The sequence below is a fragment of the Harpia harpyja genome, chromosome Z, assembly GCF_026419915.1.
Source record: "Harpia harpyja isolate bHarHar1 chromosome Z, bHarHar1 primary haplotype, whole genome shotgun sequence".
NCBI classification, from domain to species: domain Eukaryota; kingdom Metazoa; phylum Chordata; class Aves; order Accipitriformes; family Accipitridae; genus Harpia; species Harpia harpyja.
This window is the reverse complement of record NC_068969.1, coordinates 96,095,192-96,114,743: the sequence shown is the minus strand read 5'-3', so window position 1 is coordinate 96,114,743 and position 19,552 is coordinate 96,095,192. Positions and strand designations below refer to the sequence as shown.

At 41.0% G+C, this 19,552-nt stretch overlaps 1 protein-coding gene across 3 annotated transcripts in view; it reads left to right on the top strand.

Moving 5' to 3' along the window:
• Nucleotides 1-19,552, top strand: part of RAB3C (RAB3C, member RAS oncogene family) — a 136,299-nt gene that overhangs the window by 106,686 nt on the left and 10,061 nt on the right. For all 3 annotated transcript variants that reach the window (XR_008233692.1, XM_052778341.1, XM_052778340.1), the window contains one exon: nucleotides 9,161-9,285. Coding sequence is in view for 2 of the 3 variants with exons in the window: in XM_052778341.1 (XP_052634301.1) it covers nucleotides 9,161-9,285 (125 nt within the window). In the remaining variant the exon portion in view is untranslated. The remainder of the gene's footprint in view (nucleotides 1-9,160; nucleotides 9,286-19,552) is intronic.

Below are 19,552 nucleotides of genomic sequence, written 5' to 3'. Positions count from 1 at the left end.
AGGTACAGGAAAACACCTCACCTGGTGGGCTTTTCTTCTAAAGAGATGGCCATCAGAGCTCAGGCACAGGAGGTACTGGGGAGAAGGCATACAGAGTACAGTACTAACTCAGAACACAGTTGTTTTGTTTTTTTTTTTTAATGTAGTAAGTGCGTAATTGGGCTCCTGCTACACTTGTATTGGCAAGTAGTTTCAAGGTGTATTTGACAGCTGGGAAGAAAGCAGGATGCAGAGATTGTGCCAAAGATGTAAAAATTAAGGACATCTGCAACCTGATTAAAACAAATTAAGTATGCCCTGCAGGCTTCATTGTAACTCCAAGCAAAGGGACATATGTAAGAATTACAGTTTGAACACGAATGTCTTTTGCCCACAATATATTCATTTGATGCCATATACCATTATCCAGTGGATTTGCATTTTAGTGTCAGAAAATAATCTTCTGACAACAACAGATGCTTGGTACTCTTATTTGAAACAACACTGTACAGAAAAGGCACCAAAGCTAATTCATGGGCTATTAAGAAAATCATTTGTATATTACATTAAAAATGGAATGTAATTCAATAAAGTACTCAGCAGAGGATTCCGGATGGGAAGGCACGTCCATGTGCAAGGTAAGAACAGATAGAAAAGGTTAATTAGAAAGAAAGAAAATTCTGATTGATAAATCTCTGCGATGCTTACCTCCCATCTTAGGTACCATACAGAATTACATAGTTATCAATGCCATGTCAGTTCTTACGCATTGCATTAAATGCAGACCCAGAGTGGACATTATAAAGCAAGCATATACTTCCTCATTACAGTTATGGTAATGGATTACCACTAAGATACTTACATAAGAATAAATGTCATAAACACAGAGACAATATCAGCTGTTACATCTTTAGCTGTTCTCTCCTTTTTTTTCCTTCTTTTTTTTGAGTAACTAAACTTTTTGAACAAAGATATGTCATATTTCCTTGCATAATGTTATAAAAATGTATCTATTAAAGATTAGCTCAGTTTTACTCTCCAAAAGAACTGGATTCATTTTGATTATCTTCATAACCTGTCAAAACTGAAATATGGCACGTGGTTTTCTAAAATGAAGTTACGGCCTCAGAAACTCGTAGTGGATTCTTCTGTTAAGGTAGCTTTTGTGTTTTGTTCACTGGCAAAGCTAAATTTATTTTCCTTAAAGTAGATGCAATTCCTACCAGAACAATGAAAACCTGTCATGCTCTGGGTAACGTGCATTTTGACTAGCCTTCTGACTGAAAATGAACCAGAAATTTGTTAGTGTCACACCTGTCATGCAGCTTCTGCATCATTGGTTTATCTTCCTCCAAGGGAAGGTTGAATGTGTAGCCTTTCATTGCACGGTGTGCACTCTTTGGCTCTGCACAAGGAAGATAAAGCCTGTCAGAAAGAGGGGGTGAGTCATTGGCATTCTGATTTCTTCAATATCAGCTTATTTCACAATCATAAGGCATTTTTCAATTCATTTGCCTTTCAATCCAGACAGAAAACATAATATTGTATAAACATTAACTGACACATCAAATACAGTCAGTCCTGGCCAAGTCATACATCCTGGTCAGTTGCAAGAGTAAAGGGTTTGGTACATCCAATTTTTGCTATTACATCCACTTCTCCCCAGATCCTTTTGCCTTGCTCCTTTGTGATACTGAGGATGGAAGAAATTTATTTTGTTAATATTTTCCCCTTCTTTGCCCCCCTCCATCCATGTTCAATACTCCTGTTTTTCTGGGACACCTTAGCCTATTCTCTATCATATGTTAATAAGCACTTCCAATCAGCAGGTGCTGGTACCATCACTGGAAATAAGCATCGCAAATTCAGTATACATCTCTTCTGAATAGAAGTGGAGATGCTAGGACGTCCACTAGATTTAAATCCTTGATGAGACGGATTGAGGTGCAATATCTCCATTCCTGTCACAGGTTCATCTACCCCAGCTTTATATTTTGATAATTATTTCCTTTATTGATTGCTTTTCTTGGTTTTCAATAACTGCTTCAATAATTATAAAGGTGTTAATGAATACAAGAAGTAAAATATTTTGTATTAGCCATAATCATTGAGCTTTTATGACCCTCAGCTGGGGCATGCCAGAATGATGAAGTGAGAAGCAATAGTTTGAGTTTAAAAGTTGCAAATATCCAGATCTTTCTTGTCAGTAAGGGAGGAAAGATCCTGAGCTGTTCCTCAAAGCTAGTTCTGTTTCTTGGGGCTGTGTATGCCCCCAGCTGCTCATCAGTTCAACTAAAGTCTGGCAAATGTTAGGATCTTCTTGTTATTATTACTGATGTTATTACTAATTATTTCTAGTATATATTTCTACTATGCCAGTAACCGTGGCCACAAAAAGTAGTACTCAAGTACTCCAGGACTCTTCTGTCTTGCTTTTGCTCAGAGTGCTTCAAATTTTTAAGCTCGGCACTGTCTTCAAAATCCCAATCAGGAAGTTAAGTCGGGGTTTTTGGTTGGTAGGTTTATACATTTTGGATCGCTCGTTTCCCACTAACAGTGGATTATTTACTGGAGAACAGATGGAAAACCTGAGGCCACATCTCTCCCTGCCCTCCCTGCAGCAGGGTCTGAGCACCAAATGCAGAGCAGCTGGTACAGAGCCAGTTTCCAAATGGCCATCAAGACTAAGCATTGCAATCATTTAACATGCTGTATAGAATAATCCTATATAGACACCATCTCCATCATATCCCCAAAACGAGTGGGATAGAGAGGTGAGATGGGAAAACTCCAAGATACAGGGGCATTCCTAAGGCACATAACCTATCAGGATTGCTGGGAATAATAAGGGTTTAGGAGACATAAAGGAGGGCATGGGGAAAGGAATGGAGCGTATGGTACACACTGAAGCATAGATGCTTGGTAGTATGAGGGAGAACTCAGGCTCACCCTGTTGAAAAGACTGCTTGAATGGAGAGAGTGCCAGGGCTCCTCATAAACAAGGAGGGTGGGAAAAGGCTCCTGACAGGATCCCGTCCCCTGAAAAGATGGGAATGGCAAAGCTTCCCCTTACCATCCCAGTCTGTGTCAGGGGTTGGAGAGGGCTGTGCCATACCTTCCCACATCATAGGATGGGGACTAGGGGAAGGGGGGAAAGATACCCTCTATTGCCTCAATTACAGAAGGAAAATTATGTCTCCTGAAAATGCTGGAAAGCCAGCCTTCCTGCTCAGACGTAGTCAGGCATTTGGCAAGCTTACTTGCAAATAAAGGCAGAAAGTTCAGCTGGGAGCACTGAATACTTTTGGACACATGTTCAAACTCATAGCTGCTCCTCTGACACTCTCCACCACCAAATACTTAAATAAACTGAGAAAGTTTTAGAATAGATAACCTGGACTCCACCCCTGATCCCATCACTACACTGCCACCCCTGATAGTTCAGCTGATGTGCTTTGGAGGCATCATGCTATAGACAGAGATGGGAGAATTTTAAAGATCAATCAGTGAACACAACACATAACAGTAACTTCAAAAAATAAAAAGGATTAGGTAGAGGTTTTGTTAATTTGGTTTTGTGTTGGGGGGTTTTTTTTGCTTTGGTTTTTTTTTTTATTTGTTTTACTGAAAAGATGATGCACTCCAGTTAATTGCATACTCCTTTCTGAAACCAGAACATCAGAAGTACAACATGTTCCCTGAACTTGATGGAATAAACATTATACATGGCCCCCTCTGGAGCATTTTCATTAAGGTGCTTCTCTGCTGTCAGTGCATGTGACTTACTGCATAATTCATCCAAAAAGCCCTTAGAAACCAGCCCCTCTAGGGATGGCAGGCATCCTTGGAGGGCTCTAGGTCCAAACAGTGGTGTGTAGATTTTGGCTGTCTCTAAAAGTTTATATTCCTGATATATTTACTATATGGGCATTTCTTTCTGGAATAAATTTGTTTGCTATCCTTGCTGTCTGTGGGTGAGAATATACTAGAGACTATTCCAGGTTATATTAATGTTTGTGCTGGACATATATGAGTTAGTAAAAAGTGATCCTCTGGAGATCTATTCAGAGTGAATCCTAAGGTATGCCAATCAGTGGGTGCAACCTCAAATGTATTGAGTACCACAAGCAGCAGGATTGGCTTCTGTCGCAGTTTCTCCAGGGTACAATGCAGTGTTACCCAGGTGTAGCTGAGTTAAGCCTGAACTCTTAGGGGAAAATATATCATGCGGATCTGACAGCTTCGAGAGAGGTGAGGCTGCTGCGTCTCCGTGGCCCAGGTCCAACCAGTAGCAAGGCTGAAGATGTATTCCCAGCAGGCATGTGCACACAACACACACACATACAACACATATATGTGCATATATACATGGCCAGCCACACAAATCACAGACAGACGTGCAGAGTGCTCCCAGAAACACAAACAGCACCAACAGCCTCGTCCTGCTCCCCACCCTGGCAGAGCAGCATGGAGGTCCACTAGCGAGAATATATAACTGTGTAGACATATATACAATACAGGTCCCTCCATCAGCTGGGCTCATACACTCAGTCTGCCCAGTAGCTGCCCCTGCATCCCAGTCTCCCCAGTTGCTGGTACCTGGACATACAAGCCTCCGGTGTTGACCCATGGTGATGGGTTTCATGCCTGGACGGTGGGGCTGAGGCTCTCCTGGGACAGCCCTAGGAGGGGCCTGGATGTGGATTCCCTTCTTCTAAGTCTTTAATTTGGGTTGTCACCTGCCTTTGTGCCCCTGTGCTCCTCTGGTCTTGTGGACATGGGCCTTTGATAGTCCAATGGCTCCTGCAATAGGCATGGAAGCAGCCAGGGCCAGGATATTATTAGAGCTCTCCCACCTGCCATGGTCTCTCTGTGCTCCTTTGTGGATGTGCAGATGAGCTTTTATCACATAATTTAATGTGAACAAGCTAGTTTCCACAACAGTAACATCATAGCCATGCTCCCATATTGCTCTGTGCTAGCTACCTTGGCTTCCAGCATTTCAGCTACCTCAGCCAGCTGGGGCTGCATATTTCTGAACCCCACTCCATCATGCTGTGCAATACTCCTTGTAAGATGCCCACATGAGCACACACAGACTCATTGCTTCCTGGACAATTATTTGAAGCTCTTGCATGTTCAGAGGTGCAGGGTCACACTGCTGCATGAAGGTTAGTCTCCTGCTTCTTTGAAAGTTTTGTTCTTTCATGATTGGTTTCAGTCTTCCTGATAGAGCCAAGTTCTTTATTAAACTGATTCTTAATATTCTTATTATTAAGCAGAGACTTATCTGAGAATAGATGTAGTCCTTTAAGCTTGTACCTGATCTTTTCCCAAAAGATACTGTGCTGCAACACAGACCTTTTACCTACTGCTTCCTCTCTGCTGTGAAGGTGCATTTCACTATGCTTGGCTATAACCAAAACTGACATTTGATTTTTTTGGCAGATTTGGAGGAGAGTAGTGCATGATAATAGTGTCTTTGGTCTTTATAATGGTGTGTTCACCATTTTAAGCATTGTAATATTAACTTTGAAACCTGTGTGCTCATGAGAGATGAGGTAACAGTGGATAGCTTTGCCTAGGCAACACTGGTCTTATTCTCTCCTTCAGTAAATGACAGCATTAGAAGTCACAGCAATATAAAATCTTGTTATACTCTATTGAACTAAAAAGCAATATTTTCAGAATAATATTTTGTGAACTAACAAGTATTACAGGCATTTCCTAGGAGCAGAACTAGGTAGTACAGTAATACCGAAGCAGTGTGTGTACAGACATAGGCCAGTGTGAACTGTTTAATTTTGCCTTTCCTTTAGGGTTCATTTCAAACAAAGTAGGATTTCTGAGTTCAAAGCACTGTGTTTTGAACATTTTTTTCACATAGTATTTCATTCTATCAAACAAAGGAAAAAAGCCTCCATATTATCTTTGACAGTCTTCTGTCATAATAGTCAAAAACTCTTTTGGAGATTTATTGATGTAACTTTACAGTACTTTGAACCAGTACTGGAAAATATGGGACTGTTTTAATGCTTTAGTTAGCATTCAGCAAGTGCTCTTTTCTGACAAGGAATATGGCAGAATTGCAGTACGGGGAGAACAAGTCTTGCATTGATCACTGAAAGTAATGGATCATTGAAGTCCTGCATTAATCTGCCCCTCTGGTGTCTGTACATTATAAAAATTCAAGCATGTGGCAGATTGCCTGCCTACCATACAACTAGAATGTGAAAGATTTACAGGGTGAATTACTATTGTCATGCACCAGGTCACTGAGACTGAACAAGAATTGCTGTATTCAGCTTACAGCGAACATCAGCTTTTCCTTTTCATGTCTTCAATCTTCCTGAGGCTAAAGTTCTTTACAAGGACAATGGTTTGTGTTTTGGATTAATCAGAAGCCTCGGTCATTTGAAAGGTCATGTATGCAAGGAACAGCAAAATCTTTTTTTTAAATGACCTGTGTGTTGGCTTTTGTGGAGAATTGTGGGAATCAAAATCTATAGAAGCCATTAGTGGAAATGTATGTCTAAAAGAAAACATAATAGTGATAAGCCTATTATAGTCTTTGAATCCAAGCTCCTACTGATGTGGGGTTGGGTGGGGATACATTTGACTGATTTTCACAGTCAGTCAGTTTTATTTTTGCACTACAGAGTCTTTTGCAAAACACATGCCTTTGGACTTGTTGTCAAGGACAAGATCTCTTGTTGCTTAAAAAATTCTTTATAACTAGAAAGTAAGACATAAGCAAGCCACATTAAGAAGTCTAAGAATAAAATAAGTCGCTTTGATAATGAGAAGCACTTGAATGCACAGGTTCATAGTTCATAGAACAAAAAAATCATGTCTGGCTGCAGTAAAATGAAGGGGGTTATTCTCAAGCAAAGAAACTCATGTAAGGCTCTGGAGTGAAAGTCTGCAAAAAAAAAAGGCTGAAGGAATTCTCTTTACACTGGTGTGATGATATTTCTCCAAACATTTCTCCATTCATCAATTTCTTATATTTCACCTTTGAGACAACACAAGTAATTCCTTCTGTAAAGCTTAATATTGTTACTGTATATTTTGCTTTTGAAACATCCTCAATTTCCTGCTCATATAAGGGAAACAAATTGACCCCCAACTCAGAACTATTCAAAGCTAAGTTCTTTTAGAGTCCTTAATGGACTAACATCCTCTGACGTTTGCACTACTAGTATTTGCAAGGTTGCTATGGTAACAAATGTAGTTGTGGTTAAAAAAAAAAAAAATCTATTTTGCTTAGCCACAAATTCCAGAAGAACTCAGCATGGTTCCAAAAGAACATTTCTGCCAAAATGAATGCACGGTGCCCTTTTTTCTAAGCAATTCTATCTTCAGTAAAATGTAAGTGTACAGGGAAGTCTGACCTCTGCTTTGGTCACAGTACCTTATGAACACCTACTCAAATTACTATAAAACAGATTAAAAATAACACAGTGTCCATTTCTTGAAGGAACAATTAGGGCAGGCCCAAGGGAACAATCTGTACCACAAAATGCCTGAGGTTTTTTTCGGCTTCTTTTTGGTCATTCTGATGAAGTAAAACAACCCTAAAGGCAGTGTGATCCTTCCCCTTAAATTCCTCTGCCCGGAACTGCAAACCCGTCATACATGGCTTAAAGGTGCTTTGACTCATGAAGGGGGGTCTGCCTGTGGGCAATGGCATTCGACCCAGGGTTACAAGGATGGCTGTAGCAGTTTTCACCCACATCCATCCCTCTGGTCTTGCAATAAGCAAAACCAGATGGAGAGATCTGATCTATTTTCTGTCTTTCACTAGAAATGGTTGTCAGACTACATCATGATCTTTTTTGTGCATGGAACATTTTGCAGACAGGGATCTGAATATGTAGAGATAACGGCTGTGTTATGAGAAGGGGTCACTAGGGAACTTAACACCCACACAGACCAGCTTCCAAAACACTTGGATGACAGATTTTTGAAGCTATTCCATCTTTTCTCACAGAGAACTAGGGCCCTGATACACAACGGGATTCCCTTCCAGGGTGCCCTCTCCTAAGTGTGTGGTTAAACAGGTTAATTTCTGTGCCAGTGCAGTTTTCCTAAGCACCCCGTTTTGTCCAAGGAGGGATGGGGGAAGAGAGAGAGAGATGTTCTACACCTTTTTCTTTCTCCATTGAGCATATAGGGACAGAAGAGAGATTAATATCCTACCAAGCACTTGACTCAGAGCCTAAAGCCAGTCATAGTCACAAGTCCAAGGCAAAGGGTAAGTGATTAGAGTAAGCTTGCTGTGCCCTGTGTTACCTTCAAGGGCAGGTACTGCTCTCAGTTAGAGGGTGGTAGCCAGCAGCATCACTCCTGGCTGAGCCTGGAGCCAGGATGTGGAGTTTTCCTTCCTGCAGAGCAAGTCTGAGTATCAGCAGAATGGTGGCAGTCAGCCAGGTGTGCTCCTAAGTTGCCCATTAGCTGCATCGCATTCAAACTGCAGAAGAGACCTTTGTAGGGTAAGCTGTTTCACCACCAGCACTCAAGGTCCGATGGTGTTTCAAGGCCTCAGATACTCCAATTCAGCTGTAGTCATGGTTAGGGCTTGTATAATTTAAATGGAAAGTAAATCAAAGTTCAAACTCAGCCCCTGTCCATGGCTTAATGCACAATGTAAACATTGCTGTTGTCCTGGTAGGTCAAAGACCTATAGTGGAACATGCTGGAGAGAAACAACAGAAGGAAGGTAAAATGGCTTTGAAGTTTTGCTGATAAATTTAGATCCTGGTTTTTAAAAGTGAAAGATAAGGAATAAATAAGCTGTTGATTTTGTTTCAAAGCTCTGGGTTTAGATGATAAGGTTTGCATTAAAATGTGAAAATATTTTTTTTAATTGTGTGGGAGAAAGTGTCACCGCTTCTTTCTAAAAATACAGAAAGAATGTTGGTGGCAGGAGAATATATTGAAAGACTGTCTTGTTTTAACAAGCAAAAGTAAAACCTGTGTTGATATTATTCCTGTAATAATAATTTCTGACAGATAATCCTTAGTTTATTTGAAATCCAGAATTAAACAGAATCATGTTACCCTAGATGTCAAAATCAGTATTGTCTTTTTTGTCTTGTTACAATTCTGTTTGAAATTGATTTAAGGGGAATTTTCTTTGCTTTGACTTCTCTCTCTCTCTCTGTGTCTCTCTTTTAAGGTCAACTCAAATCAAAACATACTCTTGGGATAATGCCCAGGTTATTTTGGTCGGTAACAAATGTGACATGGAGGATGAACGGGTAATCTTCACTGAGAGAGGCAAACATTTAGCAGAGCAACTTGGTAAGAAAAGAAATGACAAAAGCTTTATGACTGCTTGTGAGAATGCACAAAGTAATGTCATTAATTGCTGAACTACTTTTAATGAAATGTTCATGATACAGTTGCTGTAAAAGAATAGTCATACACCACCTCCCTTTTTTTTCTGCAGGCTGAGGTCTGAACTGTCCTTGTTGATATCACTAATACTGTAACATCATTAGAATGGACACATGTCCAGTGATTACCTTATGCAGAGCTGTGATATGTCTGTCATCTAAGAGTGTCCACAAGACCAGTACTGGCTCAGAGGCTGGCTTAGGCTAAATAAAGACATATCTGATAAAATGTTCCTTATGCAGTTCCTTAGAAAGGAAGTACATTATGGCCTTTGTGATAAGCAGCAAGATTAGGCACGTGGCTGTATATATACAATATGTTTAGATAGTTATAGCTATAGGCAGATACATCCTAGCCAGGGAAAAATTTAAAAAGAAAACACCAAAAAAACAACAACAAAAAAAACGAGGAGAGGAGAGATTAAAGAAACACCTTACTCAAAACGTGAACTACACCTTTTTGCAAGTTCAGAACATTTGAGTTATGATTTCCAATACCAATAATCCAAAACAGAAAGATTCCAATATCCAGCTCCCACTGCTAACAATTCACCTACTGCACATTTACACAGGTGTAAATAACATGAACCTCTGTTTCACAAAGTCTCCCTCTAGGAGGCAAATGTTGTCCACACAGAAAATTACAGAGCTGTGAGCATCTCTGTTCTTTCTGTTTCTGCCCAGCAGTGATATCCTTTCACGCCATGAAATGTTTTTGAGGTGACACTGGCCAAACTGTAATGGAAAATCTCCAGAGCATCTTCATAATACTACTACCTGGCCTGTTTTTTTCTTCAAATTTGCTGATCTCTGCAGAGCATGCTCAGCAGGTGTGCAGATCAAACCCTGGCATCATTTGAGGTCAATTTCTGTGCTGTAGAGGGCATGGGTTTGGTATTATTTTTAAAACTAACTATAGTAAAGGCTCAGTCTGGTGAATATGTGTGTAACTAAGATCTCATTGTCACTATTCCTATACAGGTGTTTAGGGGAAAGGGTGTTGTAAGAGTAACTGCATAGGAAACAGAGAGAGATGGTGGCTTTTCACAATATACCACCTGTTCTGGATATAAACCCATGCTGGTGGTTCTTAACTTCCGTATATTCATAGCTCACTGACCTTATTTTTTAAAATAATTTTTCTAGTTGTACAATTGCTTGTCCTGGTAAATAATTTATCAGAATAACATATCTTCCTCTTGCATCTGTCTAAATAATCATTACATATGTGTAAAAGCTTGCGTCAGAAGTATACATTAAAAATGACCATAAATTAGTCCTTGAAAGGTGACAGAAAAGATTTAGCAGTGGGTTATGTCCAGAAAAATTGCCAACATTTGTGAAGAACTGGGTTTCTAAAACTGTTTGCAACAAAACCAAAATGGTTACCATTGTACCTGCTTTAACAGAGGATATTTTTCTTTGCAGAAACACCTGTCATACTGTATATATTTCTATAACTTGTTCTTCCCTCTGTAAGCATTTCTAATATTTATTCATTTTACTAGGAGCGGGAAGTGTATACAATGGAGAAAGAGATCCAAAAGATGTAACTGTATACTTTTACCCCAAATTTAGACCAGACACTAAAATGTCTGGCAATAAACATAAATTTACAATGTGGAGTTGAAGATTTTTTTTTAAGTCACGTAACTAATCTGAATTTCTATTCCTCAAACTATTTTCCTATGGAAAGATTAATGCAGTGAGTTGACAAGGAATCCTGAAGGTCATGAATTTAGCAAGACGAGAAGGAACTTTGCATGTTGTACAGTCAAGAATCCTCAGCTGTAATAACCAATGCTTGGGGGAAAAAAAAGAGTAATGAGATAGATATCAAAACTCATGTTTCAGGCTTTAAAGCAAACTCTAACTCCTGGGATTTAGAATTAAATCTTTATGGGAACAGATTATCCTCTATTCCCATCTTTATCTACTCTGGGATTTTCCTTTCTCAGATATACGTCCTGTGGCTATCTCAAGGGCAGATTATTGTATTCGATAAATTGTGGTTCTGATGCAGCGTGTCATTTACTGTACTCAGACTGCACACAAAAATGTTTATGTTTCCTGTACAGCTGTAATCATTTCTTAAATCTGCTCAGAGATTGTGGGAGGTGGTATCAGGAAAAGCAGAAGAACAAGTTTCCCTGAATTGTAGTAAGTGCTCTGGCCACGGTGGCCAGTTTGAAGGGCATGTGTTGTGTCAAACACTTAGGACTGTCTTTTCTTTCTCCGCCAGTGAGTTGATAACATCTCTTGCGGGCACATTTTAAAAATAATGATATAGATTTTTGTGTCCCACAAGATGTTTTAAGACTGTGGGCCCTTTGAACACCATGGTCTGCAACATTGATTGCAGCCGCAATTACAAGCAAGCACAACGCACGAGTGTTGTACAAACAGCATGTCGTGAAACACTCTGTTCTCAAATGTGGTTTTATTTTCAGCCCTGGTTTATTCGAAGTCACTGAGAAAATGAATACATGTACATTTTGGGCCTAGTTTTCAAAAGGTCAAAAAGAACACTGGGCATTTAACCCTCCAGGAAATATGGTGTCCTGCTGAGAACAGCATTGGAAAATTGTGCCTCTATTGTGGCTGCAGACCTCTTTGAGAAGTGTGGCCTTCAATTTTATTAACAAGGTGTAATCATCATTTCTTTAAATGTCTCACCTACTTACTTCTCAAGTATAACTCAAACAAGTGGTTTAGATCAACCAGCAATAGGCCTCATTACCTGTGAAGGTCTCGCTAAACTAGTCAAGTATCCTATGGTAGCTCCGAGTACCTCTCTCATAACACTAATGCAAGTTCACAAAAGAGAGAAGGAATGGTTAAGAAAACCAGATCTGACCCTGAAGGGAAATTAACAGAATGTTTATGAAGACAGATTTTGTCTTGTTTCCATTTTACATTTTTTTGACATTTGTGTTAATGACATAGGGCATGACACTGGCAATACCACCACAGATCATAGCTGCAAGCCACATACTACCTTACCTACTGTTATGGCCAGAAGTAGGTGCCTTGTGAAAGGTATAAAAGGACAAACATACAGTGATACTTTCCCAGATTGTAGCAAATTATATTTGTGGGTCTCATGAACCAAAGGCAGTATCTTTATATTCAATAGCCCTTTCACAATTTTTTCCCATGGACTTGTCCAAGGGTGTCTTTGAAACCATATAAAATCTTACCATCCACAACATTCTTTAGATATGTGCAGTTTATCCAAGTTATCTGCTTCTGCTTTGAATTGGCCCCTTGCTAGTTTTATTTGACATTTCTTCACTGTTGTATTTTGAGAAACAGTGAACAATTGTTTGCCGTTACCTGCTTTGCAACATCGTTGGTTTCAGAGACCTCTATCATACCCCTCCTTTTTCTCCAGGCTGAAATTCCCAGACTATTGCGTCCTTCCAGACACAAAGACCATGTCACACCTTAGCCATTCCTTGTCACCCTATTCAGTACTTTTTGTAAGTGGTACAGGCTTTTTTCAGAAATTAGTTCATGGTTGTTTAACTTAATAGCATCATTAAAGGAGTAATATAAGAATGAGGTGAAAACAGACAGGTTCAAATAAATTCAGTTGAGTCATGTAACTTTACCTCACAGAGATACCATACTGAGAAAATACAGAAACTTGACAAACCAGCCAGTAGAGAGAACTAATTAATGTAATGTTAATATTGACACGGGAAACACAGCAAACACATTTAAACAAGTTTATGCACTAATCACTACAAAAAAAGGGTGTGAAACATAATGCTTATACTAATTTGTGTCTTCAGGAATGTTTGCTCTGAGCACTACATGTATTGGCTATTGAGTGAAACCCCAATATAGTCAGCACTTACATGCTTTAAAGCATTTTAGTAAAAAAGGCTTGGAACTTCTTGCAAGAAAAATGCATGCACACTTGCCAGCTGCATTACTTACACAGCTTTTCTGACATATTCATCTCCTGCATTGCAGCCGAGTTCAAAGCTTCATACGTTCGTAAAAGTTTGGTGTCACTTGTCAGAACAGAAATAAAAAGAATGACTGACAGATGGCATGAATTTCTTGGTTCCTTTTATTTGTGGTCTGTATGATACATTCTGATCTACATTCTGGCAAAGGATTAGCAGGCACAGGTGTACACAGAGCTTTGAAGAGACTCTGAGTAACTGCACATGCAAATGGACAGTTGCATATGTAGTTCAACATACAATTTCTCCATTAATTTATGACATTTTGCTGTGCATGCAAATTAGGTACATAATTTTATATGTGTTCTTTTGTTGCCTGTGTGCTTCTGTACAACTCCTATTTGCTATGTGTGTGCTACAAATTATTACAACACTCATTAGTTTTAAATTGCAAGTACTGCCATTACAGAGTATACAGAGTCTTTAAGACCCGGCCGCCTAAGGTTGCTGCAAAAGTACAATCCTGCCATAGGTCCAAACCATGCCTATTGTGTTTATGCTGCACCAGGTACTATGGGGGTACTGCAAGATCTGCTCCAAATGTCTGGCCACCTTTTCTGTAAGGTCTTGTTTGTCCTATCCCACCTTTTTGGTTCAGGTTGGTTAAGGCTCTGGGAAACAGAGCTGTTGTATCATAGAAATGTTGGCTGGAAGGGACCTCTGGTGATCATCTAGTGTGATGTCCCACTAAAATCTACCTCTGGCTCTATGTTCTGTCCAGCAGTTTTCAGGGCAATGCCCTTCCCATCAGATTTTCTGTGCCTCCACGTTTCTTACACTCTGCCACCAAGGGTCACCCATGGCTGGGGGAATCCAGCATGTCTGAGCATGCCTCAGGGTACACTCACCTCTTTCTAAATGTATCCTGGCACGCTGTCTCTCCCAAAGGCCACCAACCAATGTCAGAAAACAAAATGAAACAGGCCCTTTATGGCTGAGCTCTACCATTCCCTTCTGCAAGGGCCAGCAGAAGCCAGCCCTCACGCTACAAGGGGCTGTGAATGCTATGTGCCACAGCATCAGCAGTGCCCAGGGCTTCAGTGCACCTCCACAGCTTGTCATTCAGAGGAGTAGTCATTTTACCCCTCAGATTTTATATACATACCAAATTTTGCATATTTTGGGATGGGTTTCCCCTCTCCATTCTTTCTCTTCTCATCTCTTTTGGGCCATTTCTTCCTTAAAGCCCTTATTTTCAGCTTTTTTTTTTTTATTTCCCTCTCTTCATTTCCAGTGCTTTGAAAATAAATTCCACCAAAAATGAGAAGAAAATGTCTTGCTTCAAACCAAAATCAGCCCACCTTGCCTATTTGGTTTTCATTTTGATCTTGGCTCATGCATGTATGTACATAATGGTCATGCTCAGGAGACACCAGAGACCCAATTCAGGGGTGATTAGATTTCTTCAAATTAAACCCATTTAGCACCCCAGCAAGCCTGAAAGTGGAGCGTTTGTCAGTGTTGTGTGCTCATACAGGGTGCAATCCGGCATCCAGCACTTCTATGTGATGTGACAAGCCTTCAAGACCAGGCCTGCTGCTGAGATGGGGCAGGAAAGTGAGTGGTTTCTGAATCCTGCCAGGCCTGGGGCACAAAACAGCAGCTGCCCAGCATCAGGACTGGAGTGAACCCTCACTTGCCTTGGGGTATGAGCCCTGGGGGGGGGTAATGTGTACCTTAGGCATCTGTGGGTACACTGGGGGTGTTAGGCATCTGTGAGTTTAGGCAGCAACTGAAGAGGCATTTTTAGGGCTGCAATTTTGGCATCTAAATCGGAAATCAAGTGGCACTTGGCACCTCAGCACACAGCTTGCTAGAACAGCAAGTCCTATTTTGTCACGGCTGGCTGGAGGCTGTGGTGCAGAAGGCAGGGTCGCCAGCAGCTTCAAGAGCATGGACATATGGCTGCGTCTAACTTTGCATTAAAAATGAAAATAATCAGGCTGTGCAGAAACATGTCTGTTTGTAATTCCATCCTTCATTGGTTTTTAGCTCTTTTTAAAGGGCAAATATTAGTGCCAGAGGGAGGAGATGGACTGACAGCACTGACAAACACCAGAGTCTTCCGTTTAGTTACAACATACACAGGGTATCGGCAGAGCAATTAAAGGCTCCCATGCCCAGGATGTTTTTTTACGGGGGGGGGGGGGGGGTGCGCCAACCTGCCATTGCTTTGAGAAGCAAGGACTTGTGTTTGCTCAACAAATGTCTCTCGTAAACAAGCAATTGAAAATTTCTTTGCCAGGAATCTAATTTCCCAAATGCAGTCATTTAAGAAGTATCTGGAAGCCACAATCAGAATCATTACAACTGGAATTTATATAGAAACCTTCTGTTCTGAAAGACTGGAAAAGAACGTGTTCGCTAGAGCATTACCAGTAACTGCCCCTCAAATCTGTCCATTCTGTCATAGCTAAGAGTGCACCTTTAGCGCTTTTTAAAATAAATTTGGCCACCCTAAAGGTTGGATAAATATCTTAGCATTTCTGTTAACAATCTTTACGCTAGCTCTATCCAGAATGGTGCTAAAGAACTGCTCTTCACTGAGGTAATACTAGCAAAGTCCTATTTTGGGGCTTGATATTGTTTTAATACTTTTTTAAACATAGCCCAGCCCTTGGGCTTGTTTGGACAGCAGAGGTCCCATCCAACTGGTCTACAAAGCAGAGTACAGTGTAACCAGATCTGCTACCACAATTGCAGGTGTAAGAGATACTTTGAAGAACAGCAATGGTCATCAGCTACATTCAGCCCAGCTTCCTTGGAGAGGTGACCTTTGCAATCATGACATGTGTGTCTGTCTTTCTCCGAGAGAGGGGTAGAGGTCTCAAAGATATTAACAGTTCTGAGGAAGTGGACGTCTGAGCAGAGAAGAAAGGTCTTGCAGTTGCCTTGACTGACAGCCTGCGATGTGAATGCAAACCTTATTAGATACTAATCACAGCGAGCAAGAAGATAAGTGCCTGCCAGTGCCCCCTGAGAACTGCCCACAGGATGCAAATCCAAGAAAATAAGGCATCATTAGCTTCTCTCCTTTATATACCATGACATTGTTAAATGATTCATTCCCATGGCTTCTTAGATCTTGCCTTTTGTACACCGCTGTGTTACAAAGGGAGCAGCTTCCTGCAGCCACTTCTTGCTCCAATGTTGCAGTCTCCTGCTACTCCTCAAAATAACGGATTGAACAGGGCACTGGCGAGAGCAGCACTAAGGATCACCGTTCAAGCTTGTCTTCAAGGAAGGCTAGTTATTGCGGGAACACATCCTTGAGGATATCTGTAAACATAACATCAGGAGTGGTAAATAAAATTCTTTTGGTGGTGTACAAACACTCTGAAACCAGAAGGTCTTCCTGATCAGCTGGTGAAACATTAGCATAGCTCTTGTCTGTATTGTCTGTGGAATTGTGCTTAAAATTTGTTAGCTAGTGTGTCCTCTTGATGTCACATTTTCTCAGGAAGATGAGAGGGTGCAGAATGTTCTTCCCTTTGCATATGGCTCTCCTCTCTGTTGGTTTTTTTTCTTCCTTATTTTTCAAAGGCAGGCATAAACAAGTGTTAACGAGTGTCGATGAAGGAGCCTTTGCAGATCCAGGACAAGTGTAAGGCAGAGAGGGAGCTAAGTCAGTAATTCAGGCTGTTTATGTGTTTCAGGGCAGCTATCTAGACTGCTCTGTGTGCATTATAGCTCACCAGGTGAACAGCAGCAACATGCGGGTGTCCTGGCTGGCCACTGCTGCTGTAGTGCTCTGCGGGGGCTGCTGAGAACTTGCCAGCTTTCTTTGAGTCAATACTATTGGGAAGAAGGTAGGTAAGGGAAAGAGACATACTGTAAGGACAGCAAAGGGAAAATGGAATTAAGCACACAAGAAGCATCTAAATTAGAACACCCTGATGCATGTTCCACACACACTGTTTGCATGTTCAGGCAGCAGTTTGATATTCTGGATTTTCTCAGTTTCAGCTCTGTTCTGCCTTACCTATTCACTTGCCTCTTGGGCTTTGTCATATCTTTGCAGTATCTGCTCTGCCTGGTCTCATCCACATCAGCAGTACAGATCATCATGGGTGGTGGGAACATGGTGTTCTTTGAGCTCTGCTGCCCTGAGCATCACCAGAGAGTTGCCTCATTTCAGGCTTACACACACATGGAAAATTTTTCTCTCCACTAATAATGAGCAGTGTAAAAAAAAAAAACCTGAAGAAAGCATTAAAAGGCATAGATCTGAGACCCCTCATACACAGGCATTTTAGAAGGTTAGAGTGTCTAAGCACTATTAGTAAAATAATTGCAAGACGAGTCAGGAGGAGAGGTCACAGGGGAAAAGGTCTGCAAAATATTCCATAATAAAATGGAAAACAACCATAATTCAGGTATTTATTGCAGGCACACTCTGCTAGGAAAAATGCTTCATATCTCTTTGAAACTGTTCCACAGACAGCATTTCTGTTAAACAAAAAAAAAAGAAACCCTAATTTATTGGGATCTTTTGCATAACATAACACTCATGTGGGGAATTGAATCCCCTACACAGGACAGTCCATTGCTGCCCAGATGGCAACAGGAGCCTCTGTTGCAAGGGTCTTTGGAATGGTGTCTTCAGCTGCATCAAATGAGACTCTCTGAACTCCTGTTCTCATGAATTCTTGTAATTCGGCTGGTCCTATGTGCCTGCTACATACCATGATCCTATGGCAGTGATTACTTTAAACTGTGCACAAAGTATCTCTTAACTGTTCTAACTGGCTTCAAAAGACTCTGCTGTGTGACCATTTCTGCATCTGCAAGAACAGTTTCCACAGGCCATCTTGTACATCTTACCTATGTACAGCTGAATCCATTCTACAGCAGGAACTGCCTGGGGAGGAGCCCACCAGCATGCCCCGTTATCTACTTAAGATGTTTATCAGCACATTTAAGCATATAAATAGTTCCTATCAGATGGCCTATGCACAGTCTGGGCTGCTTGGGGCAATCTCTAGGACTGTCCAAAATTCCCACCTGTAGAGTTCCTGTAAAGAATAAAGCAAATACTTTGTTGTGGAGGCAGCTGGGAGTTCAGTCACTTTCTCACAGGTCAGTTCATTGTCTCATCTATGCAGGGAGTAGCTGGGGAGGTCCTAGATCACCTGGGTAATTAATGACTAAGTTGATGGAATGTGTATACGGGCGCAGCCCGATACCCAGCTACACCACTAGTGTGACTGCAGTTTCCTTCTTATATCAAAATTGGAACTAAAATTCCATCGGTTTCACCACAGCTGTAGTGTCTATTTTTATTTTATTTGAATAAATATGTTTGTGCTTGAACACTCTGTAAGCCTCTCTTTTACTTGGAGAATGGGTGCCTCTAAGTTTTTCACGGTGTTCTTATGCAGAACATCCTCCATGATAGTGGGCCTGTTTTCTTGATCCTGTCCACGTTATGTTATTTCCAGACACGGGTCTCCTCTCCTCTTTGTGACTCTTTTCCTCTCACCTTCTGCTTGTCTCTGTCCAGATCTCTTACCTACCTGTCATATATGCTATTTCGTGATCATCTTATGTGCCAGTTATTCTGTCTTCTTATCTGTAAAAACTGCTCCCCTCATAAATGTCCTTAAGATTCATTCTTCTTCCTGTCACCTTCTCCAAGGCTTTGGTGTGTCATTTCTCAGGCACCCCCCCATTGTTCCTCAACCTTTCTGCCCTCTGGTCCTGCTTGTTCCTCTTCGGAACGGCTGCTTTCCTCCTGCTTCCTGTGGAGCAGACACTAACAGTTGTGGAAGGGTCTGACTGTGTTGCTGTGCTAGAGTTGCAGCTGGGTTTCAACATAGAGCACTGAAAATGTAGAGGATCTTCCTTCCCCCAAGCAGTCCCCAAGTGACCTGAACAGTCTTCTCCTGCATGGAGCTCTGCAGAAGGGCTGAGGCCACAAGCAAGTGAGGCTACACTGGCTTTCCCCATTTTCCTTCTAGTTTAGAACAAAGGAGATATGTAAGCCAAGCTAAACTAAAACAATGCCGTGTATATTCAAACCTCCTCTCAGTATACGATTTCTGTAGATGGTCTTTTATTATGTACAGTTTTCCTGCTTTCCAGAGAAATGTGGAAAGGAAAGTTTTCATGGCAACGTACGCTCATACCTGTGAGGTTATCCTTACACTTCTTGCTGATGTTATTAGAAGTTGTATGACCAAATCCCTGTACAAT